Source organism: Notechis scutatus, chromosome 2, assembly GCF_049901735.1.
Source record: "Notechis scutatus isolate UNSWTSFEM ecotype Mainland chromosome 2, rNotScu1.2, whole genome shotgun sequence".
NCBI classification, from domain to species: Eukaryota; Metazoa; Chordata; class Lepidosauria; order Squamata; family Elapidae; genus Notechis; species Notechis scutatus.
The window spans coordinates 32,362,972-32,388,796 of NC_142010.1; the positions used below are offsets into that span (position 1 = coordinate 32,362,972).

A 25,825-nucleotide genomic window follows, 5' to 3' on the forward strand; every position below is an offset into this window, starting at 1 on the left:
AAAAAGCATCTTTGGGACAACCTTGACCTGGATGACTGAGAATCTCCATAGATACTCAGTGGCTTGTAGTAAGCTTCCATTGCATTTTGAATGTACTGTAAAGCAGTTGCATCTGCTGTGAATTAGATATCAAATTCATAACAACCCTGAATTGGGTTTATTGAGGAGCCAAAAACTACAGCTGGCTTTGGCCTAGCATACAGGCAGCACTCAACTGGAACCAGAATTTCCATTGCTAAGCAAGTTAAATGACTCATAATTTTACAATCTTTTTGCCACTGTTATTAAACAATTCACTTTAAGTGATTCATGAAGTTGCTAAGTGAATTCAGCTTCCTTCCATTGATTTTGCCCCTTGAAAGCTTATCGGGAAGGTCACAAATGGTAATCTCATCACCCTGAGATGCTGCAACCGTGCTGATAGTGAGGATGCTACGATGGTCATATGATGATTGGCCATAAGTTACTTTTTTTCAGTTCCATTGTAACTTTAAACAGTAGCTGAAATGGAATGGTGGTATTTCAAGTATTATCTGCACTTTACCCTTCCCTTGTGTTTCCCTTAGACTTAGCATAACTTTAATGTCACTTTAAATGTACACTAATCGGCATACATTAAAATGAAATTCCATTGCATATAGTCCTCAAAGGGTCTCCACCTGCAACATACACTGAACATGACAAAAATAAATTATGATTATACCCATATATTATAGGACACAGAAAAATAACACAGTCCAATGGATTGATGACTATGTGCCATCAAGTCAATGTCAACTCTTAGCGATAGTGACCCAATAGTGATCCATTGTACATTTAACATTCTGACGGTGCTCAAAGGTGCTATTTTTTTCTTCAAAAAGGCAACTGCGTGTTTTTTTTTTTCCCCTGGAGGAAGTTTTGCTTCTCATTCAAGAAGCTTCATTGATTCTGATGGCGGAAATATTGATGAAGTACTTCTTGGATGAGAAGTGAAACGTTTTCTTGTTCTTCCTCAAGGGAAAAAAAACCCCATCGTTACCTTTTGAAGGTTAAAAAAGCACCTTTGACACAATGATGACCTGGAATGGCTTGAGAATCTCCACAAACCTTCCCACAGTGCAATTAGAAGAAAGCATCCTCATCATCAGTCCCCAAAAGCTAACTAGGGTTGATTTCTAAGGAGCCGTACAAAATAAACTGAATAAACTGGACGCTTCTTAAAGTTAACGAGGAAACGGAGGGTAAATTTGGGGAATGCATTAAACAGGGGGGCAGCGCCAGGCCTGCCGCCAGCTGGCGATAGCCACAGGCAGGGGCTTTGCTCGGGAATTGTTACGGCGTGGTCGTGCCCAGGACCGCCTGCTTCTTTCCCCGTTTCTGCCTCCTCAAAATCTCGGACTTCCCGAGGTAGTCGGCTCCATTCGGGGAAAGCTGAGGGAACGCGCCGGAGTTGGCCGGGCAGAAGCCGTCTTAAGGCCCCGCCGTTACCCGCGCCTGCCTTCAGCTCGACCGACTCCCTCACGGCTGACACGAAGGCAGCGAAGGCGCAAAAGGCGGGCAGCCCGCCCCCTCTTCTCTTTCCCTCCGCCCAGCGCGCTCGGCTCGGCTCGACTCGGGCGGTGGGTATTCTCCGGCAACTCAGCCTCGACAACCAGCCGGGGCTCTTCGCCTCAGGCGACGAGCTTATCGCCTTCTTTCCGGACTTTCCGCTTTTCGAAGCCAGCCGCCGCCGCAACCACAGTCGCCTGTGCCTGGAGCGGAGGAGCTGAAGTTTGCGCGCCGAGAGCCGGGCAGGCATGGAAACCGTCGACCAGGTAAAGGAGCCGAGGAGGAGGAAGAAGAGGAGGAGGAGGAGGCGCGCGAAGGTTGGGATCCCCCCCGGCTTCGGGCATCCTCTGACTTTGCCTTGGGTTTTTTTTTCTTTCTTTCCTCCCAGCTAGCCTCCAAGGGCAGTTTTCGGGCGGTGAAGGAGCCCCTGGCTTTCCTGAGGCTGCTGGAGTGGGTAAGTCGGACTGCCTGGCTATAGTAGGTGGAGAAGTCCAGAGAAGCGAGGGGTGTGTTTGTGAGTGAGGGAGAGAGAGAGGAGAAGGAGAGGGAGGGGGGGTGTTTGGGAGAGATGGCGCGGCATGGATCCGTCTTTTCCGGGCGAGTCCCAGAGTAGCCGAGAAGAGTAAAGCTGGTCGCCCTTCAGTGGTTTTTGCCTTTGGCTTTTTATTCCCAGTCATTTAGAAAGGGTCACTGGTGAAGCCGGACCACCGGCTGTGAGGGCAGTGGCGCTTTGGGCGCTTGTGGATGCGTTGCTTCGCTGGCGGGAAGACCCGCCTCTCGGATTAGAGCCGCGCTTAAAGGAGTACGGGTAGTCTTCGGTTTACGACCGAAAATGTGAGCCCGCCCCCTCTTTCTGTTGCTAAGCGAGACACTTGTGAAGTGAATCTTGCCCCCGTTTTTACCACATTTCTTGCCACGGCTGTGGAGGGAATCGCTGCGGTTGTTAAGTTAGTAGTACGGTTAAGTGAATCGGGATTCCCCATTGACTTTGCTTGTTGGAAGGTTGCAACCTGGGGACATTGCGACCAATCATATACATCAGTTGCCAAGCGTCTGAATTTTGATTGGATGACCATCAAGATGCAACGGTGGTCGTAGATGTGAAAAATGGCCTTAAGTCACTATTTTCGGTGCCCTTGAAACTTATTAGTAACCTATGACTATGAACTGTTGTTGTAAGTCGAGAACTACCTGTGTAGGAATGAGGTTGGGTTTTTGGGGATAGCGTTTGCAGAGATACACAAAGTGGAGAGGAGCAAAGTGGCAATGCTTCCCTCCCCTCCCCCCAGATAAGAATTTGGAGTGTGTATGTGTGTGTGTGACTTTTCTAAACACCTGATAGGGCACATGATCTTCTTAGCAACTGGCTTTCAAAAGGAGGAGGAACAGGGCAAAACAATAACCGAGCAAAACAGGTTCAGGCATTGTGTTATGTCCCTATAATTTACCACAATTATCCCTTCCTAGAGACCTATTTACCACTCTGAATTGGTTTAATGTCTTCCCCTGGCAGCCTATAAAACAAACGGGAAGGGACAGTCTGCTGTGAATTCCTCATTTGCCTCAACCAGCTGAATAGCATTTTACATCCTCGCTTCTGTGAGTTGATTTGATGTATTTTCTCACTCCATCGAGGGAAAGCAGCAATTTAAATGCAAACGGAAATATTTCAGTGCGCGACGTTCCTCTTCAGTATCCTCTTTTATTTAGCAAAGTAGTCTCTGGGCTTCAGCTGTAAACGAAGGTGGATAATTAGTACAATAATGTCAGTGCTTTCAGGAAGGTATCTGCAGGTCAAATGACATCAGTTGCAGCACGTCTGAAGGAGGAGGAGGAGGAAGAACCTATTTGCACAGAAAGTTCAGAGCACGTCAGAAAGGATTAATCACATTCCTTTTCACATTGAGCTAGGAAATTATGTAATATACATAGAGCATGTGTGTTGACTGGTTCACTAGGAACTTATGAGGCTAGCGATCTTTAAAGAGACAAGTTTTTTTTTTTACTCCTACCTTTGAAACCTATTGGAAAAAAACGTATATTTGGACCATTTTTTCCAAGGCTTCTAAAATCAGCGAAAATGTGTTGGTGACCACCTTGACTTGACTTTTTCTACTCCTTTGATCCCTTCCAAAAGAATGGTACTTCTTGCTTAAATATTGATGGTGGTAGATTTCATTAAAAAAGGCATTTGAGTAAGTTGTGTCTTCAAATGAAGGGCTCCATGATAGCAATTTGGAACTTGCTGGGAACATCTTGAAGAGTGAATTGATATTTCAGGTCCACTGAAATACTCTTTGAAGGATATACATATATATTTTCTTAAGTTTTCGCGGGTACTTACATGTATGGCATTCAGCTTTGTTCGGGTATTTTCCCACGTCATTATAGTTGTGCTTTTAAAGTTGTAGCAACGTTTCGGCAGAATCTCATCTGCCATCATCAGGCTTCTGTATTGTGTTCTGTATTTGTGTGTGTGTGTGTGTGTGTGTGTGTGTGTGTGTATTTGTTTTCTGAGGTTTTCGCAGGTATTTGTATGTGGATCTTTGGTTATTCGGGTTTTCTCCCGTATAAAATTGGAAGTGTCTAGGCGACGTTTCGATGAAGTCTCATTCATCATCCTCAGGCTTGTGTCTTCGGCTTTGTGCTTCTCAGAGTAATGTGAGCTTGCAGCTGCTTCTTCCTTTTAACTGCTAGTGGGGGTGTGACTTGATTGGGTGGGGGCTTGGCTGTGTTCTGATTGGCTGGGGGGTGTTCTCATTGGTTGGGGTTTGGCTGTGTTCTGATTGGCTGGGGTGTGTTCTCATTGGTTGGGGTTTGGCTGTGTTCTGATTGGTTGGGGGGTTGGCTGTGTTCTGATTGGCTGGAGGTGTGTTCTGTTCAGGTGGGGGCTTGGTTGTGCTCAGGTTAGTCTTAGTTGCTGGGGGATTTGAGATGGTGAGCTGTGATCCTGCTGTTTGGCTTCGCGTTCGTGGTCGTGCCACATCTTCATGGTGGGTGTCAGTTCGCTTCATGTATGGGTCGGAGGTGTTTGAAGCGGGTAGTGATGCAGCTGCGGTCCGGCTTCTGGTCTGTGGTCATGTCTCATCTTCTGTGTGGGTGTGAGTCTGCCAATCAGAACACAGCCAACCCCCCAACCAATCAGAACACGGCCAAACCCCCAACCAATGAGAACACCCCCCCACCCAATCAGAACACAGCCAAGCCCCCACCCAATCAAGTCACACCCCCACTAGCAGTTAAAAGGAAGAAACAGCTGCAAGCTCACATTACTCTGAGAAGCACAAAGCCGAAGACACAAGCCTGAGGATGATGAATGAGACTTCATCGAAACGTCACCTAGACACTTTCAATTTTACGTGGGAGAAACCCCGAATAACCAAAGATCCATATATAAGTATATATATATGTATGTATGTATGTATGTATGTATGTATGTATGTATGTATGTATGTATGTAGGTTTAGGTGTGTTCGGGTCTTTTCCCGTGTAAGATTAAGAGTATTTTGGCGAGGTCCCACTCGCCATCCTCAGGCTGGTGCTTTCGGCTTCGTGCCAGTGCAAGCAGTGTGTGATCGGAGCTGCCATCTCTCTATAAATACTGGTGGTGGGGGCTGGTGTGCTGTGCTGGTTGGCTGTGCTGGTGCCTCTTGATTGGTTGATGGAGTTGATGTTGATATAATGGGCTGTGTGATGGCCTTGTGAGTTTTGTTGTGGAGATATCCTGGATCTTGTGCCCGTAATCTCCTGGGTCGTTTGTTTTGTAGTGATCTTTTTTCCATTAGCCTCTCGTGTTTTTTTTTTTTTAAACAAGTTTTATTAATTTTCAAAACACACAAGTCATCATTTTCCATTACATGTTTAAACCTTTTTCCATTATAAATTTAACAAGTCAGGTAAACTATAATTCTATTTTAAACCATTTCCATATAAACATACAAAAACCTCTTATCCAATTTCCTTTATTTCTCTTCACTCTTATTCAATTTTATTATTATTATTTCATCTGCTTCTTTCTGATTTAGTTACCATTATTCTCATTCTGTATTTCTACAAGGTTTTATTAATTTCCCCCCCCAAAAAACAACATAATCACACCACACACAAAACATATAAAAGATCTTTTTGGAAAGTAACTTGGATCCAGGTATCTCTCTTTTCATGGACTTCAATTATATTCAGGCTCATCTTACATATCATTACTTATTTTATTTACCATTCTAAGTCTTCTATATTAACTTCTCCACATATTTCACTCTTCTTGATTCTATCTTAATTAATCATCTTAATTTGAGTCATTATATTTATATCTTTTGTCCATTCTCTATTATACCTTTGTCTCATTCCTTTTAAAAAGAAAGAAATTTCTCCTGAAATCACTAATCAGAGTATGATGCCTTTCTATCTCCCCACTAAATTAATCAAATTAATCTTTAAAATACCCAATCCGATTTTGCTTGGTACATTCTAACTGAATAATACATCTAAAACAATTAAATACATAGTTAAGCAATAGATTAAAATATTAAAAACAAAATACTATAATGAAGGTTTTATAATAACATCAATACCATAATCTTAATAAACTCTTTAATTAAAATTTAATATTCTAAATCTCCCCTCATATTATATTTTCAAACCAATCATTATTAACATTCCAGCATTTTAATCTCTTATCAACTCTCAAGCCATTTAAATTTTCTATTTCTGATACAATACTACAATGTCATCTTATGTACCTTGCAAAATCTCTTTGAAGAAATTATACTTATCCTTTATCCCTAAAAAATTTCTTTTTTCTCATTTAATTTCAAAACTTTGTAACTTTTCTCCACCTTTTCCCTTTCTTTCTTCCCCCACCAAACCTTTCTAGCCCCCTTCTAGCCCCCTTCTTCTAGCCTCTGCCTTACTGGCTTCCCTTCTCTGTCGCATTCCTCTTCCCTTTTGTTTACCATCCTTATATTGATTTTGCACCTTGTTTTTCCCTTTCTTAAATATTTTTTTAAATCTTAAGTCCTTTATTTCTCTTCTTTTTCCTCTTCCTTCCCTCTTGGTCGAGTTCTGAGATTTATTAAAGATGGCTTCCTTTCTTTGTTCTTCTTCTGCTGTCTTCATCTGTTGCAATGTTTGTTGATAATTAATAGCGCCATTTCTAAAAAAGGAAGGCTTCTTTCAAACCAGCTTTACCATTTTGTTTTGCTTGCTCATAGTCTTTTCTCAGTTCCTCGATAGAAGAAGCCATTATAAATCTTTTCTTTTCTTTTCTCTTACAACAGCCAGAATATTCCAAAAGGAAAAATAAGACAATCCCAAAGTTCTCAGTCAGTCCAAACCAAGACAGAGTTCCCACTCTCTCCTCCTGGGGTAGTATCAATTAAAGAAAAGGAAAGTCCAAATCTGTTTCTTAAAGTCTTATTACAATATATTTTAGTCTTTCAATCCTTAAGGCATCTCCTCCAACAAAGTCTTAGCATACAAATATTTTTTTTTAAGTCCCCTCTTTTCCCACTCACCGCTTAAAGCCAGTTTTCACCCAAAAAAAATAGGTTTGTTAATGTTCACTTTTTATTCCGTAAAAAAAGAGGGTAAGCTATCCTTTCAGCACCATTAAACTGCCGCTTTTTTCCTCTTCTCGAAGGTATCATCCAAAAACAGCTAGCGCGGCAGGGATCGCGCAGCTTCGCAAATCCCTGCCGCTCGCGAAGCCGACAAACCGGAAGTTCAGCCTCTCGTGTTTTAATGGCTTGAGTAATGGGTTGTGTGATGGGCTTGCAAGTTCTTTTGTTGTGGTATCCTGGGTCCTGCATTGTAATTTCCTGGGTCGTTTGTGTTTTGATCTCTTTTCCATGAGCCTCCTGTGTAGTAATGGCTTGGGTAATGGGTTGTGTGACAACCACCATCCAGAAAACAGACACAGCTGCTTCGCCAGCTGTCTCACCCCCCAACCCCAAAACCAAACAAGCTGACACACGCCAAGAACACAGACCCAGACCCCAAACTCGAAGCCAGACTAAAATCCAGAATGCTACATCACAGCCACCTGCTCAGGATATCACATCAGAAAACTCAGGAAATTACACCACAAGAACTCAAGAAGTTGCAACACAGCAAATGACCAGATATCACAGCACAAGACCAAGGATACCACAGCAATAAGTCTCACAAGGTCATCACACAACCCATTACCCAAGCCGTTACTACACAGGAGGCTACCCGTTATGTTAGATCTGATACATATGCTCTGGGTCCCATCTATTACAGCAGGGGGCCCCAACTGGTACAAGGAACTAGGCTGTGCAAGTGAGTAAAGCCCCATCCGTGTACATGCAGGATCCAGACAGCATGTGAAACTACGCTCTCCTGGTTTTCAAAACAACTGCCATCCACAGAACTGGTCACTAGTGCCCAAAAGGTTGGGGGCTGCTGTATTACAGGATCTTATCTGGCAGGATCCAGGAAGGAAGCCTTTTCTGTCATGGCACCCACTCTCTAAAGCAGAGCTGTCAAATTCCCAGCCTGCAAGCTGAATAGGTCACAGGCTGGCCACACCTAGTTTAGCGAAGGGGGGGAAAAGATCCCAGTACGTCACATGACACTGCCGTGACGACATTAGTTTGACAGCCCTTCTCTGAAGCATCATTTTTCTCAGAGATTAGACTTGCCCTGACTCGGCTGGGTTTCCATAAGGCCTTGAAAACCTGGTTTTGTTTATGCCAAGTCTGGAGTCTTATTGTGTTGTTGAACATGAACAAAATTCAAGGTGGGCTGGAATTAGATCTCTTGTGGGTGGGAAGGGACTTGAGACTGCTGATGCATTGGGTTTTGCCTTGGCATCTCCTACACTATCATGATTGTGCTTGTTATTCTTGGTTGGTTTTTAGTTTAGCTATTGTATATTAGGTTTTACCTTGTTATTATTCTTTGTATTTGAAATGGGCAGCAATATATATCAAATAATGGTCTGCATAACAGTATTTCAGTATAAATTCTGGTAAAACTTTTGATAGAGATGTTTGCTAGATTTTGCAGCACATTTAGACTGATGTTTAAATGTGATGCCCATTGGATTTTGTGTGTGTGTTTGAAGACTAGAATGCCTATCCCTGCAATGGCCATGCTGCCTGAAAATTCCTCCAACTGCTATTTACACTAATACAGTTATTTGTTTATACTTCTCCATGTGCCTCAAAGGATGCTGTTCAATCTACATTTACTAATGTACTAAGTGTAATGCCAACATGCTTATTCAGTATTCCTTCTGTTTCTATCCCAGATAGAACAAGTATTTAATTCTTGAGTCAAAATACTCAACATCTGACTATTACAAGTTACTGTTTGGCTAATATTTTAATGGTGAATACTTTTAAAATATTTTAAGGAAAGGCAATAAAGCAAAATGGGTTAGAATTTGGGGAACTTTCTTAATTCTTGAAATTATTATAGCCATGTTTAACTACCAGAACTATTGGTTCTTTCAGGAACATTCTTGCTAAAATTGATTAAAATCAATTATGTTTAAGTTAATAAATTTTAATATGGATTTATTCTTGGCCTTGAGCAAGGCTAAAAATTCTGAGTTGAGTAGTGGTGCAATATGGTATGGAGCCAGGTTACCTACAGAGTTGTCTTCATCCCATCCCATCAGGCCATCCCACCTGGTCAGGCAGAGAATGTATGTTGCAGACCCCTCAGGAAAAAAAATCTGTCTTATGGGGGTCCAGGAAGAGTGCCTTTTCTACCATTGTCCTCATCCTTTGGACATTCTCCCCTGAGAGGTTACGCAGGTCCCCACTCTCTGGCCTTTCAGAAGAATCTACAGACCTGGCCCTCAATCTAGCTTGGGGCTCACAGAGCAGTAGGCAACCATGAGGCTGGTTAGTGCCCTCAAGACCCTTCTCCTGCTTCTTAATTAATTTTCAATGTTGAATTTTAATTATCCTTGCCTCTATTTTAACTTTTTATATTTTATATTCAGTTTTTTATGTTTTTAATGTTTTATTTGTACACAGCACACAAAGGTAGTTTCTAAATTTGATAAATAAACATGCAGATAATTTGGGACAAGATTCTTCTCATAGTTGTGTTTATGCAAGTGCTTATCAAAGTTACCTATATGATAAAAGATCAGATGCAGGAACTGGGCATGGCTAGTCTAGTGAAGAGAAGGACCAGGGGAGACATGATATCAGTCTTCCAACATTTGAGGGGCTGCCTCAGAGAGGAGTGGGGGTCAGGCTATTTTCTAAAGCACCTAAAGGCCAGACAAGGAATAATGGATGGAAACTGAACAAGGAGAGATTCAACCTGGAAATTAGGAGAAACTTTCTGACAGTGAGAACAATCAACTAACGGAACAGCTTACCTTCAGAAGTTGTGAGAGCTTCATCACTGGAGGCTTTCAAGAAGAGATTGGACTGCCATTTGTCATAAATGGTGTAGGGTCTCCTGCTTAGGCAGGGGGTTGGACTAGATGACCTACAAGGTCCCTTCCAACTCTAATTATCTGTGAAATTCAACCAGGGATGTCATGGTGTACCAGCAGTCTCTCATCACATGAATGAGATATGGATGAATCAGATAAATAGATATCGTTCCTGTGGGACAGCTAATGGAGTTCCGAGCAGAAGCTGAGCTGGTGCTAGACCTACTTGCTGGCCAGCTGGTGCAAATCTAGTTCACTCCTTGTGGGGTACTATGAAGAACATGAATGTGTGAACAGAATGAGCTAGCAATCTTAGGCTGCCAGAACTATTTTTGGTAAAAATGTATTGTAGACTTCCCCAGCAATGTATACCATAAGCTAAAAAAAAAAATCACATGAAAAGCAACTGAACAAGCAAACTAAAAATAGAAAAAAGAGACTATTAGAGGTGCCAGTTAGGCAAAGGGCTTTAATCACAGGAGAAACACTGGGAATAACAATGATAGTCAATGTACTGATTATCTTGGGGTTCATCTGTAACTTTATGTTCATTTCCCCCAACCTGGTGCTTTTGGAATGTGTTGGAACTGCAACTCTCTAATTTCCCCAGTATTGCTGCCTCGGTGCACTACTATTGTAATTATCCATAGAAACTTAGAATCACAAAGGATGGAAGGGATGATTTAGTCCAAACTATTCCTATTCTGCATCAGAATCCAAATAAAAGCACATTTGGATGGGTAGGGGCTGTCCAGCTTCTGCTTGGACATCTACAGCAAGAGTGCCAAACTCAATTTCATTGAGGGCTGTATCATGGTTGTGTTTGATATCAGCGGGTGGGATGGTGATGACCAGGGTGAGCATGGCCAGCTTGATGTCACTTGTGTTGGGGGTGCCTGTGGTGGCCCGAGTGCTCTGCCAGCAAAAACGGGCTCCCAATCTCCGTTTTCGGCTGGGACAGCCTCATGCAACCCTTTGCCAGTGAAAATTGAACTCTGGAGGACCTCCGTTTTCAGCTGGGGTGGCCTCTTGCAACCCTCCACCAGCGAAAACGGAGCTTGGGAGGGCCACATGCGACCCTCCTGAGCTCCATTTTCTCTGGCAGAGGCACCAAAGGCGGTCCTTCGCTGTTTCCAGGGCGGTCCCGCAGGCCAGAACTAAGCATCCTGTGGGCTGGATCTGGCCCGCAGGCCCTGAGTTTGACACCCATTTTCTATAGCAAAGGAGAATTCACTTTTTTCAGTATTTGTTTCTACATTAATATATGGAAGTTTTCCCTAACACTCAACAGAAATCTGTCTTCTTATAACTAAAATCCCTTGTCTTTATCATATACTTTGGAATGTACCTTCTGTGTTAAAGCCATTCAGGTCTTTGAAAAGTGCTATCATGTTCTTCCTATCACTTTCCCCCCCAATTCTAAACATCCTCATGGCAGAGGATAAGAATCTGGGCAAACTCCAGGAACGGTGGAAGACAGGGGAGCCTGGCATGCTATGGTCCATGGGATCACGAAGAATTGGACACAATTTAGTGACTGAACAACAATGGGGCTGCCACAAAGAAGAGGGACTGCCACAACAAGGGGCTGCCACAAAGAAGAGGGAGTCAAGCTATTCTCCAAAGCACCTGAGGGCAGGACAGGAAACAATGGATGGAAACCAATCAAGGAGAGAAACAACCTAGAACTAAGGAGAAATTTCCTGATAATTAATTAATTTCCTGATAATTAATCCCTGGAATTGCTTGCCTTCAGAAATTGTGGGTGCTCCAACATTGGAGGTTTTTAAGAAGATATTTGTCTGAAATGGTATAGGGCCGTGATGGTGAACCTATGGCACGCGTGCCAGAAGTGGCACGCAGAGCCACTTCTGCCGGCACACAAGAGGTCACCCGGAAGAGCCCCATTGCGCATGCACAGAGCATGCACAGAGACGTGCATGCACAGAGACGTGCATGGGGGGTCGCATGCGTATCCACAGAGACGCATGGCGTGCAGGGGGATTGTATGTGTAGAGACATGTCCCGCGCACATTCGTAGGGGGCGTGGCCCTCCTGCATGCATTGCCTTCTGGGTGCTTGCACACAAGCGCGCACGCAATTTTCGGCATGGGAGCCGAAAAAGGTTATCCACCACTGGTATAGGGTTTCTTGCAGGGGGTTGGACTAGAAGATCTCTAAGAGGTTTCTTCCAACTCTGTTATTCTGTTATTCAATTCCTCAGTCTCCCTTCTGAAAAATCTAATATCCCATCTTCCGGTCATCCTTGTTCTCCTTTCTGGCAATTCTTCCAGTTTTTCTGAATTATCCTTAAAGTGGGTACTTAGAGATGGGTGTAGTACTTGAGATTGGATCTGACCAACGTTGAGCAGGGTGAAATAATAATTTCCTACGATTTAAAAATTATACCTCTACTAACACAACCTCAAATTGCCTGCTTTTTTAAAAAATTAACTAATGTTATATTGTTGACTCATATTGAGCTTGTGATAAACTTTAACTGTGGGATCCTTTCCATGAATACTGATATGAAGATAGTCATTCCTCACTCTAGACCTGTGCATTAATTTCTAAGTGGAGAACTTTGCAGTCTGTTGCATTCTGTCATTTTCAGTTCACTTCTCAAGATAATTTTGAATTTCTGTTTTCTAGGACTGAGGTCTCCAAAATGAGTAAATGTAGAGAGTACACAGAAAGATCCACTGGATCACCAGGAAAAAAACATTAATCTATGCCTTTTTACTTTTTGTCTAAAAAATAAGAGAGAAATTAAACTATACTAATACTAAACATTATATGCATGTGTAATGTGCTATTTTCTGTTGAACATACCTCCATTCTGCAATGGATCTTCTATTATTATTATAATTAATTAATTAATTAATTAATTAATTAAAAATGAAACTCAGTCAGCTGAACATAGTTGTACTGAACATTATTATTATTACATATCTCAAATATTCAGTTGTTATTATTATTCATTGCACAGTCAGCCAGATGTTCAGACTGGGTTTGGCATTTTTGTCTACCTATTGAGTCCTTACCAAGGACCTGGGGTAGGCAAATCTATCGTTGCAGCATGGAAGCCGTTCCAAGTAAACCTGCCTTCTGCAATTGACTGATGGCAAATTTGCCAATGCCTATGATGTTCAAGTAGTACTCAAGTTGTTTTGGGACTGCACCCAATGTGCCTATTACTATTGGTATTACTCTTGCTTGCCTTTGCCATAGTTATTCTATTTATATTGCTTTGTATTTTGTTATCTTCTCCAGTTCTTTCTCTTCTCTTCTGCTGTCTCCAGGCACTGCCACATCCACTATCCAGACTTTTTTGTCTTTCTTATCGACCACTGTTAAGTCCAGGGTGTTATGTGGCAGGTGCCTGTCTGTCTGGATTCAGAAGTCCCAGAGCAATTTAACTTCTTCATTTTCTATAACTTTTTCTATTTTACGATCCCACCAGTTATTGCTTACAGGCAAATGATATTTCTTGCAGATCTTCCAATGCACCATTGGTGCTACTTTGTCATGCCGCTGCTTATAGTCAGTTTGTGCAATCTTCTTACAGCAGCTTACCAGGTAGTCCACTGTTTCTTCAGCTTCTTTGCATAGGTGGCACTTACTGTTGGTTGCTGTCTTCTCAATTCTGATTTTGTATACTTTTGTCCTTAAGGCTTAGTCTTGTGCAGCCAGAATTAATCCCTCAGTCTCTTTCGTTAACTTACTTGCTCTTAGCCAGGTCTTGTTATTATCTGCTTTCCCTGCTATTTTTTTTTAATGTACTGGCCATGTAAGTTCTTTGTCTTCCCATGCCTCTGTTCTATTCTTCATTTGGCCTTTCTTGTAGGCCAGTTTGGTCTCTCTAGTAGTCAGCAAGCCTTCGTGGCATACTAACTTCGTGCATCTTCTTCATTGTCCTTCAGATATTCTTCCAAAGCCCTTTTTTCTTCTTCAACCATCTGATGTACTTGCAACATTCCACACCCACCTATTTGCCTTGATAGGTAGAGTCTTGTCAATGTCACTGCAAGGATGTCATTATTGTCATTATTTTTCTGGTCTTCCTATCCATTGCTTTTAATTCTGTTTGAGTCCAGTTCACTATTCCAGCTGTGCATCTATTTATTATTATCTCTTTTATTCATTAAACATGAAACTCAATCAATTGAACATTTAAAAATGTTATCACAAATATGATTGATTGGTGCTAATGGTTGATACAGGTTGCTGCCAGCATCCTAGGTATCAGCCAAATATTTTCTTAAGATGTACGATGTTCTGAGTAGCACAGTTTTTTTTTTGCAGTTCTGCTGGTGTTATTACAGGAAGCTGCAACAAGTGGCCCGATGACAATGTTACATGTTTCAGCCATAATCACATAGTTTCGATGGCCAGGTCGCAATATTTCATGATTTTTCCCAGTTCTTTTTCTTTGACTCTGGCTTCTCCTGGTAGAGCAATATCAATAAATTGTGCACTTCGGTTTTCGACAACTGTGATATCTGGCATGTTGTGTTCCAAATGATGATCTGTCTGTATTTGAAAGTCCCACAAGATCTTCACCATCTCATTTTCAACAACTTTTTCCACTTTTTGAGGGGCTGCCACAGAGAGGAGGGGGTCAAGCTATTTTCCAAGGCACCTGAAGGTCAGACAAGGAATAAAATGGATGGAAACCGAACAAGGAGAGATTCAACCTGAAATAAGGAGAAACTTTCTGACAGTGAAAACTATCAACCAATGGAACAGCTTTGCTTTTGGAAGTTGTGGGAGCTTCATCACTGGAGGCTTTCAAGAAGAGATTGGACTGCCATTTGACAGGAATGGTATAGGGTCTCCTGCTTGGCAGGGGGTTGGACTAGATGACCTACAAGGTCTCTTCCAACTATATTAATCTGTAATCTAAAGTCAACAATGTATCCAAGTAATAGGCATGCCTTCCAGCCCATTAAAAGGCTGCCTCTACTTGCAGCACATTGTATTCAATCAAGTTTAATTCTCCAAAAGTGTCCAAGTGTAGAATTTGTTTGTTTATTATTGTTTCACAGTGACCCTTAAAAATCCAGTTTTCCTAATTTTTGAATGCTTTTTGATGACTTGAACAAAGCCTGACAGATATGTAACTTCAGATTTCAGTAGCTGTCTTTGAAAGAAAAGATGAAATAAAATGACAAAAGACACTAAGTCACACAGTACCTTGATTTCCTTACTCTAGCTGAAAGATCTTTTTTTTAAAAAAATCTTTTTTTTTCTATTCTTTTTGTTTTTCTTTATTCATGTTTAATATGCATATCCATTTATCCCAAGGCAGAAACTGAAAACTCTTTAATATACAGATAAGGTTATCATACTGTATTTATCTTTCCATCTATAGCTAAAACTTTGAATCACATTATGGCAATTATCAGATAATCAAACCTAACAGACAAGAACTCTCAGCATACATCAGAAAAAGTGATGGGAGTATTTGATCAAAATTGTATTGAAGAAACCCAAATATCTCAGTTCAATGAACCTTGTTGAAAGTAGACACTCTAGATTAAAAAAAAAAGTTACTGCAAGGCAATCGTTTAGTTCAATTAAGGAGAATCAGCTTGGTCTACCAGTCTAAAAATCAGGAAACAGTGAGTTTTAGTTCCACCTTAGGCATGAAAACTGGCTGCTAACTTTGGGCCAGTCAATCTCCCAGCCTGGGCAACAAGCCAATCAGCTGTTTCCTGCTGCAAAACAATGGATCAATACTCAGTTGAGTTAAAAAAAAAAAAAGGCAGACCCTGCACTTGCAGGAAAACACTAGGAAGAAAAAAAATCATTTTGCATAGTCTACAAAGACCTTTTCTAGAAGACCTTTCCAATAATCCAGAAATGATTGGACGCTGATCAAAATGGAAAGGTATTCAGAAGCTACATTTGGTTCAAAAGATGCCTGCTAGATTTTTGACCTGGGGCAGATAAAATACAGCATCTGTTTTAATCCCTTTTCATCTTTATTGGCTGATTAGGCCCAGTACTCTTCAACATCTTCATCAATAATTTGGACAAGGGGATAGATGCAGACTTCTGCTCCAATATTGTTATAAATTTTCTTTGCGTTTTTTTATTTTATATAGGTTTTAATTCAGCACCATTAGCTAAATTGACTTGTAAAGAAGAAAATACATACTTAATTTTAAAAATGTATTTTAACAAATAACTTTTAAGAAATGAGATCAAAGTTTAAGATTTCTCTTTACTTGTGTTCCTAAATTTAGTCCTTGCTGAATTAAATAGTAGGTGGAAATATAAATTGTCTAAATAAATGCATTTCTAAAGAAATAAATATTATATGCATTTAAAGCTGACAAATTTACAGCATTGTATACTTAACAATGTCCACACTTGATCTATTATAAGACTCCTACAAGAAATAAATTTACTGAAGATAATATATGAATTTATTTCAGACAGAGTATATCCCATTCTGAATCAGTTAGATTAAACTCCTACAATTCTTACTAGATTTTGGGCCATGCTGGCTCTGAATTTTGTGGAATGCACTCCATTACATCTAAATAGCACCAGTTTAGGGAGATGGCTTATATAATCCATGGTGTAAACGATAAAATCAGTATCACCATCACCACCATCCCTCAATCTTATTATTTAGTTTTATTCTTCCAATTGTATTAGTGGCATGGTGGCCTACAGGTGAAGTGGCTTGCTTCACAATCGGGAGGTTAAGAATTCAATCCTAGGCAGCAGCAGAGGTTTCTCTATCAAGGCACAAAGAAATAATGTCTGCTGCGAACTCCGCATAGGTGTCAGGAAAGGCATCCGGCCAGAAAATGCTCATCTCCATTCAGTTGCCCAGCTCCATCCTGAAGCAAGGGATTACAGGGTCATAAAAAGAAAAAAAAATTCTTCCATGAATATTAATGAAAGTGGAAGAATACAACCATGCCTATTCTTAGTATACATCTCAGCTGAGGGCAATGAAACAAGCCAGAAGAAAACTAAAATGCTAGTTTAGGAAAAGTCATCTTGATTGTGACTGAACAGAAGAGAGAATGTATTAATTTACTGATTTATTTATTTATTTATTTAATTTCCACCATTATTATTTTTATAAATAACTCAAGGTGACAAACATACTAATACTCCTTCTTCCTTCTATTTTCCCCACAACCACAAACCTGTGAGGTGAGTTGGACTGAGGGAGAATGATTGGCCCAAAGTAGCCCGGCCTGCTTTCTTTTTGTTCCATCCTGTGAAAATAAGACAGATTCAGCTAGCTACTAAATACCTCTCAACAGAATTGTTCTCCAGGCAAATCATGTTAGTGGTATTAGAAGGATTTTGAGCCTTTTATACATAAAATCTCTATTATTTAAACATTTATCATTTTCAGCTAGTGCACAGATATTATGTATTTGATTATGAGCGGGCTTAAAGATTAATGAAATTGTTAAAATAAGAGACATTTTAACAGCCATGTCTCAATATTATACTGTCGATCATTTGATTTGATGAAAAAAATGAATAAAAGGGGTTATTATATTAGTTAGGCTAGGACAGATTTGTGGAAAATGTGAAGAAAAGGTTAATGTAGAGATTAAATCTACAACCCCTGAAAAGAACTAAAACCACTACCTATATTCGTAAAATCAACATGATTCGAAGTAGGCAATGTCTAAATGTTGTAAGCTTGGCAAGATTCTTGAGGTGAAAGAGCAGAGGAAGAAATAGAGGAGAAATAATTGTGACCTACATAATATTCCTGGGAGGAAGAAATTTGTGCTACCAAGAATCCTAAGTGAATTTGACCTTTACTGAACATATGTATGTGAATGAAACCCAAGATTGCATGTAAGCAAATAAACCTGGAGGGAGCCTGGCCTGTAATGTGGATTTTGGTGTATAACAATTATTGTTACTGACTCTTAATTTCATAAAGAACTAGCAACTGTCATTTGATCCATATTCTTAATTAAGGATCGATACTCTTCAAACCAATGTTTTATATCTCTTATAATCCCACGTAGAACATTTGTAAACTAATTAAACAAGTTTTTGCTGTTTAGGATAATTATATATTTTTTTCCAGAAAGAGATATGATGCTATCAGTGAATCCTAGATTTTGATTTAATTCCAAGATCTAAGGCTGGAGTCCCTGAGTCCCAGTTACTGAGAAACAGTAGTGAAACAGGATTGTTGGTTTAATATCTCGCATGAAAATTGTGAAGCTGACTTATATGGTAGAAACTGGATATTGACCAGATATATCTGTGATCTCGAGTGTTTCTAAGACATAGTATCATGGGGAATAGAAAAATAACCTAGTTTTACTGGTGGCTTCACTTGCTTTGTTTCAGTGTGAGAAATTGTGTAATCATTTTTTCTGAGCCGTATTAGATACCTTGCCCAGTATAGCTTCTGATTTACTTTATGAATTTATTTTATGAAGAACTGCATATTCATGTACTGTGTAACAGCCCACAATCTATTAAAATCCGTTTTATATATCAATAGATATATTTACAAAAAATGTACACTATTTGTTTGAAATTTGGCAGTTTCCTTTCAACAAAAGAGATTACTATTGCTACAAGATAGAGAACCCTACTGATAACCAATAAAAATGATTCAATATCAATTTTACATTACAATAACAACTCTCACCTGGTTCGTGGCTTCCACTCTTATCACATCCTCAGAGAGCCGGACAATGGCTCAGAATGTAAGTAACCCATTCTCAAAATGGTTAAATTGACTTAGTTGATCATAGAAAAGACAATATCTACATTTATTGCTGTCTGGAAAACTTTCATGGATTTTTGTGTGTGCATAAAACAGAAAAAAATGAACTTACAATTTATGATTTTGATGATTAGTCAGAATAGATAGAAAGAAGAGAGTAAAAGGTAAATTTATCATTGTAGAATAGAACAGAACAGAACAACAGAGTTGGAAGGGATCTTGGAGGTCTTCTAGACCAACCCCCTGCTTAGGCAGGGAACCCTATACCATTTCAGACAGATGGCTGTCCAATCTCTACTTAAAAACTTCCAGTGTTGGAGCATTCACAACTTCTGGAGGCAAGTTGTTCCACTGATTAATTGTTCTAACTGTCAGGAAATTTCTCCTTGGTTCTAAGTTGCTTCTCTCCTTGATTAGTCTCCACCCATTGCTTCTTGTCCTGCCCTCAGGTGCTTTGGAGAATAGTTCAACTCCCTCTTCTTTCTGGCAGCCCCTGAGATATTGGAACACTGCTATCATGTCTCCCCTAGTTCTTCTTTTCATTAAACTAGACATACCCAGTTCCTGCAACCATTCTTCATATGTTTTAGCCTCCAGTCCCCTTTCAATCATTATTGCTCTTCTCTGCACTCTTTCTAGACTCTCAACATTTTTTTTACATCGCGGTGACCAAAACTGAATGCAGTATTCCAAGTGTGGCCTCACCACGGCATTATAAAATGGTATTAACAGGGGTGGGATACGACAGGGTTAACTACCGGTTCAGGATTTGCGAGCTTCCCTGCAGGCTGCAAGCCATGCGCCTGTAAATCGTCATCAGCAGCTGCCTGCAGAGAAGCAGCCTTTGAAACAGCCCTCTTTTCTTGCTTTTCTAACTGCAGCTGTGCCTCGTTCAGCAGCTGAAGTTGAAAAATCAGGAAATAAAAATCAGGTAAGAGCCTGGGTGGGTGGGTGGGCGGTCAAAAACATCAGCAGACATAGAACCGGTTCTATGTCTGCTGCTCTTCAGAGCTACCAGTTCTACAGAGGTGGACAGAACTGGTAGAAACCCACCCCTGGGTATTAACACTTCACGTGATCTTGATTCTTCTATCCCTCTGTTTAGGCAGCCTAGAACTGTGTTGGCTTTTTTGGCAGCTGCTGCACTCTGCTGGCTGATATTTAAATGGTTGTCCACTAGGACTCCAAGATCCCTCTCACAGTTACTACTATTGAGCAAGGTACCACTTATACTGTACCTGTGCATTTATAACTGTACTTATAACTGTTGTAAAGAATATTGAAATCTACTTCTTTGTATCTTTTTTCTATTCTATTTTTCTTTTACTTTTTTTCTCCTTCCTTACACTTTTAGCTTTCTCTTTGATTTCTTTCTTTTTCCTACTTTATATTAATTTATATTACCAGTTTTTAACCTTCCTTTTTAAAATTCTTAAATAAGTATATTAAATAGGGGAGAAGGGCACAAGAATATCTATCGGGCTGCTATGTGAAATATTCTAGGCATCTCACAGAGATGGGATGGATTGTCTTGGAATTAGATTCTGATTGGGAAGGTCCAATCAAGAGGACTAAGACATGATCTTTCTCTAGACATATCTGGTTAGCTCAAGAGTTTAGGAAATCCTACAAAAGACACTGTTCCAATAAGTGTTATATTTTTATCTAATTCTATATCATTTTAATCCAGCTAGTAACATCCCTCCCTGATTTGATAATCTTCTTTTGCCAATCTATCTAAAACTCACAAGATTAGCTGCAATAATACTCTGCTCAGAGTTGATTTTTGTGAGATGGAAGGCTATATATATGTGATCAATCAATTAATCAATCACTTACACAAATTTTCCCAGGAATTTTTGCTATATTATCTTAGGAATGTAGAAGTGATAGAATACTTCTAATTTACATTTTGGAAGAATTCTAGCTTCTATCCTTAGTGAAAGATCAGCATAGTTACAGACCTAGAGATCTATGAAAAAGGATAATATATTAATATATACTGTTATAATTTTCCTAACAATTTTATTTTGCAGTGTACATCTGTGACAGAAGGTGGCAAATCTTGAAAAGGATAAGTAGGACCAGATCTACTTAGGACTTGGATGAAAAACCACCAGAAACTCTCAGATTATAGATTGGGAAGTTATAAAAACCTGCCAGAAAAAGTCAGTGGCAAATCAGCCCCTCGTTACTAACAAGAAAACAAAATAGTGATGTCTACATAGTTGCCATTAGACAAGTTTGGCTCAAGAGAATATTTAATGTGTTCTTGTCACTTCCATGTACAGTTCATACACATTCTATAAAACCCTGTAATTTCTGGATGTAGAAAGCTTTTGAATTAAGCTTTCCAACACTTACAAGTATCCATTCTCCTTAATGCAACACCACATACAACTATTGATTGCATACTACACTTCTACATAAAATTTTATTTCTTCAGTGCCCAATTACACAAGTCTGGTTGTGTAAACTAATATATGCTTGTAGGGTGTGCAACTCCAATTGATATCCTTATTTATTTATTTATAGTTGCCCAGAGTCATACTGAAGAGTGAGATGGGAGGCATATAAATGTAATAAATAAAAAAATACAGTGTAATAACATATGATAAATAAATAATATATTATTAAATTATAATTTTATAATAATATAACTAAATAAAGTGCTTGTTTGTGAGTCAAGGATTCAGTTTTAAACTATTGCTATCAAGATTCCCGGATAAAACAAAATAGCAATAGCCTTGCTTTACAGTGCTTTACAGCCCTCTCTAAGCTGTTTACAGAGTCAGCAGATTGCTCCCAACAATCTGAGTCCTCATTTTACCGACCTCGGAAGGATGGAAAGCTGAGTCAACCTTGAGCCTGGTGAGATTCGATCTGCCAAATTGCAGTCAGCCAGCAGTCAGCAGAAGAGTCTGCAGTACTGCACTCTAACCACTGCACCACAGTGGCTCATAATGTGTTTTTTTGTGCAGGGTAATGACATTACTCACTGCTGGGAAAATGGATAAATTGATCAAAAAATTTAAGAAGCATTGGACTGAAGGGGAACATTTTTAATTTAATTTTATTTGGTTTGTCAATTGCTTACAAGATAATAGGTATAAGTAAAAACATAGTTATGAATACATGGATACATATAAGAAAAATAAAAGAAACAATAGGACAGGGACGGTAGGCACGTTGCTGCGCTTATGCATGCCCCCTACAGACCTCTTAGGAAAGGGGTGAGGTCCATAGTAGACAGTCTAAGGTTAAAGTTTTTGGGGTTTGGGGAAGAAACCACAGAGTCAGATAGAGTGTTCCAGACATTGACCACTCTTCGGGCTTCAATAGCAGCATCGTTCTTCACCAGGGCATCCATACGGTGGCTACGCCAACTCCAGAATAGATTGCCTGCTTCTGACCTTCGGTCTCACCAAGACCTTAATAAGATTATTGCAGTGGCGGAATTCTCTGCGGATGCCACTCTCAATTCCGCCAAATTTGCATCCAAGGCCATGGCATCTTCTGTAGCAGCAAGAAGACTTTTATGGCTCCGAAATTAGCAGGCGGAGTCACGCCGAAAATGGAAGCTGGCTTCAGTTCCTTTCGCAGGCAATAAGCTTTTTGGCGATGCTCTGGAACCTTATCTCATCGAAACCAGAGATAAACGTAAAATTCTCTCTTCCTCTGGGAAGAAAGCTGACTATTGCCCTGCTCCTTATCGCCCTCCTGCCTTCCGAGCGGAGACCTCATCTCGCTTCCCCCGCTCTCACAGGCCATACTCCCAACGCCAAGACCAACGGGTGGAAACATCTGGCAGGCACCAACCTTCTACTAGTTAAACGGCCCTTTCGGGGGGAGGGGATCGTTCCTTCCGTTGCTCGAAGTAATCCCTCGTTCTCCCCACCCATCGGAGGTCGCCTAGCCTTCTTTGCCTCCAAATGGGAGGAGACAACGACTGACACCTGGTCAGGGCTACAATTGGACTTCCTAACTCCACCCCAAAAAGTTTTTTGATCTGTCCTGTGTCTCGGGACATTTCCAGGCAAGCCCTCATGAATCAGGCCATTCAGCACCTTATTGAAATCAGGGCTATTCAACCTGTTCCCCCGTCTCAACGTGGACGTGGACTTTACTTTCGCCTTTTCATCGTTCCAAAGCCTCAGGGGGCTGGCGAGCCATCCTTGATCTAAAATTTCTCAACCAATTTGTAAAATACAGGTGACTTAAAATGCAGACTCTGCATTCTATTTTAGAGAGCATTCGGGAGGGCGACCTCCTCTCTTCCATTGATCTCACTGAGGCTTACCTCCACATCCCAATTTGGCCTCATCATCGCCAGTTTCTCTGTTTCTGTTATCAGAATACCCATTACCAGTATCGAGCACTTCCCTTTGGCCTCTCATCAGCTCCAAGGGTCTTGTAGCATTGGTGGCATCTCTCACAAAGGTTCTGGCAGCTTTGGTGGCATCTCTGCATTCTATTCCAGTGAGGATCCAATGCTACTTGGACGACATTTTGATTCTTTCCTCTTCCATCCTTGCGGCCCATCAGGATCTGCAAATTACCCTGTCATGTCTCCAGAGCCACGGATTTTCCATCGACACCAAAAAGAACCAGCTCTCTCCTACAACCAAATTGCAACACTTGGGAGCAGCCATCGATACCATATCATGCCAGGTTTTCCTGTCCCCAGCTTGTGGAAAGAGCCTTGCAGAGATCATCAGCCAGATCCAGCAACATCAAATTGTCCCCCTGTCGCTGCTTTCCAAACTTCTGGGGAAGATGGTTTCCTGTATTGGCATTGTCCCGTAGGTTCGGCTCCACTCCCAAGCCCTCCAATGGTTCCTGCTTCCCTACCAACAAGCAGGAACCAGCCACTCATCCATCAAGGTCCCACTCCCGCCACAAATCCGGAGATCTCTCAATTGGTGGCATTCCCCATCTATCTGGAGGGGACTCCTGTTCAGGGACCCAGACAGGCTAGTGATAACCACCGATGCCAGCCTCCTGGGTTGGGGTTCCCATATGTAGGGCCAGATAGCTCAGGGCATTTGGTCCAGATCGGAACAGACCCTTCCCATAAATTGGCTAGAGCTCAGAGCCATTTTTCTGGCTCTCAAGCATTTCAGGCAATCAGTGACCGGCTCTCATGTTCTAGTCCTTACGGACAACATGGCCGCAAAGGCTCATGTCAACTGGCAATGGGGATGAGATTCAAAGCCCTCATGAGAGAAGCTCTACAGTTGGAGTTATGGGCAGAGAAACAACTGTTATCGATCTCGGTGGACCACATCTCTGGGGTCAACAACTCCCAGGCTGACTGGCTCAGCAGGAGTCTAGTCGACCAGGCAGAATGGTCCATTCCTCCGTCTCTATTCAGGGATCTTTCCCTCAGATTCGGAACACTGGAGGTGGATCTTTTCTCCACTCCTCTAAACACCCAAGTCACCAGATTCTTCACCAGGTTTCCTTGCCAGGGAGCGGAGGGGACCAATGCTCTTCGGTGCAGATGGCCCAAGGGTCTCCTCTACGCCTTTCCCCGCTTCCCATCATTCTGGCAGTAATTCGGAAGATGTTGGAGGAACGTGCGGAGCTCCTCCTCCTGGCACCCTATTGGCCAAGGAGGCCCTGGTTTGTGGGCCTGGTCAACCTATCGGTGGCTTCTCCTTGGAGGATCCCTGCCCATCTAATCTCCCTTCACCAGGGGGCCCTGCTCCACCCAGAGCCCCAGTGGTTCAAGCTGACCATGTGGCACTTGAGCGGCAGCGGCTAGAGGAGGCTGATCTTCCAGAAGGAGTCATCCTCACTATCCTGGCTTACTCGCAAACCTTCTACAAGGTGCATCTATGATGCCACCTGGAAGGCTTTTTCCCAATGGTGCCTCAGGGAGGGTCTTTCTCCTGCTTCAGCCCAGTTGGCAGAAGTTCTTAGCTTCCTTCAGCATGGGCTGGAGAAAGGTTTGCCCCCCTTATGCAGGCAGGTTGCGGCCCTCTCCTCAGTCCTTTCATGGGGTTCGCTTCCTTCCTTATCACACTTCAGTCAGGAGGTTTTTGAAAGCGGCTTCCAACCTGCACCCTCCGGTGGTTCACAGGTATCCTTCCTGGGACCTTCATTTGGTCCTTAATGCCCTTACAAAGCCCCCCTTTGAACCCCTTAGAACAGTGTCTCTCCGTTTCCTGACTCTGAAGGTAGTGTTCCTCCTGCCATCTGCCAGGAGGGTTTCCGAGCTTGCTGTTCTTTCCATCAGACAGGACCTTTGTTCCTTTCACGATGATAGGGTTGTTCTTCATCTGACCCCTCATTTATTCCGAAGGTTAACACCTGGTTTCACAGGTCCCAGGACATTGTTTTGCCTAACTTCTGTCCTCTCCCGCACCATGACTTGGAGCGGCAGTGACACATGCTAGACGTAAGAAGGGCTCTTAGAATATACATTAAGTGCACTTCCTCCTTCAGGAAGTTGGAAGTCATGTTTGTTTCCTTTTTCCCTTCTCACTTGGGGCACAAGGCCTCTTCTCCTACTATTAGCCGATGGGTCAGGTCTTGCATTGAGGAGGCCTACAAAGCTGCGGCCCTTCTGGTTCTCTGAGGTCTGAGAGCGCACTCTACCAGAAGCGCGGCCACTTATGCTGCCTGGGCGACCCAAGCATCCTTGGAGGAGATTTGTCATGCGGCCATGTGGACATCCCCGTCTCCTTTCATCAGACACTACTGTCTGGATGCTTTTGCCTCGGCGACTGCAGCCTTTGGCAGACGGGTGCTTCAACGAGTGGTTCCACAGTCAGTGTGATGAGCCAGACGAGGACCCACCCGTGGACATGCAAGCTTTGGTATGTCCCATCCTGGGCTCTCGATGCAGCATGGAGGAGAATGGGCGTTGGTGGAAGTTACCGTGAACGCCCTTTCTATCTATGCTGCGAGAGAGCCCAGCCCCTCCCTTGATTAGTCCAGAGAGGGTAAGACATATTTCTGTATTTATTTTGGGCTTTCAGAGACACCTTTCAGTCTGTCAAGTATCTTCGCCAAAGCTGGGGTGTCTCCCAGGGACTGGCTTTTATATCTCAGTACAGACTCAGCTATGACGTCATAGGAAGGAGTCAACCCACCCTGGGCTCTCTCGCAGCATAGATAGAAAGGGCGTT

General features: G+C 41.8%; 1 protein-coding gene across 2 annotated transcripts in view; it reads left to right on the forward strand.

The window, feature by feature from the left end:
- The first annotated feature begins 1,329 nt into the window (after positions 1-1,329).
- Positions 1,330-25,825, forward strand: part of SYNPR (synaptoporin) — a 181,762-nt gene continuing 157,266 nt past the window's right edge. For both annotated transcript variants that reach the window (XR_015747465.1, XM_026679501.2), the window contains exons 1-2: positions 1,330-1,796; positions 1,919-1,984. Coding sequence is in view for 1 of the 2 variants with exons in the window: in XM_026679501.2 (XP_026535286.1) it covers positions 1,779-1,796; positions 1,919-1,984 (84 nt within the window). In the remaining variant the exon portion in view is untranslated. The remainder of the gene's footprint in view (positions 1,797-1,918; positions 1,985-25,825) is intronic.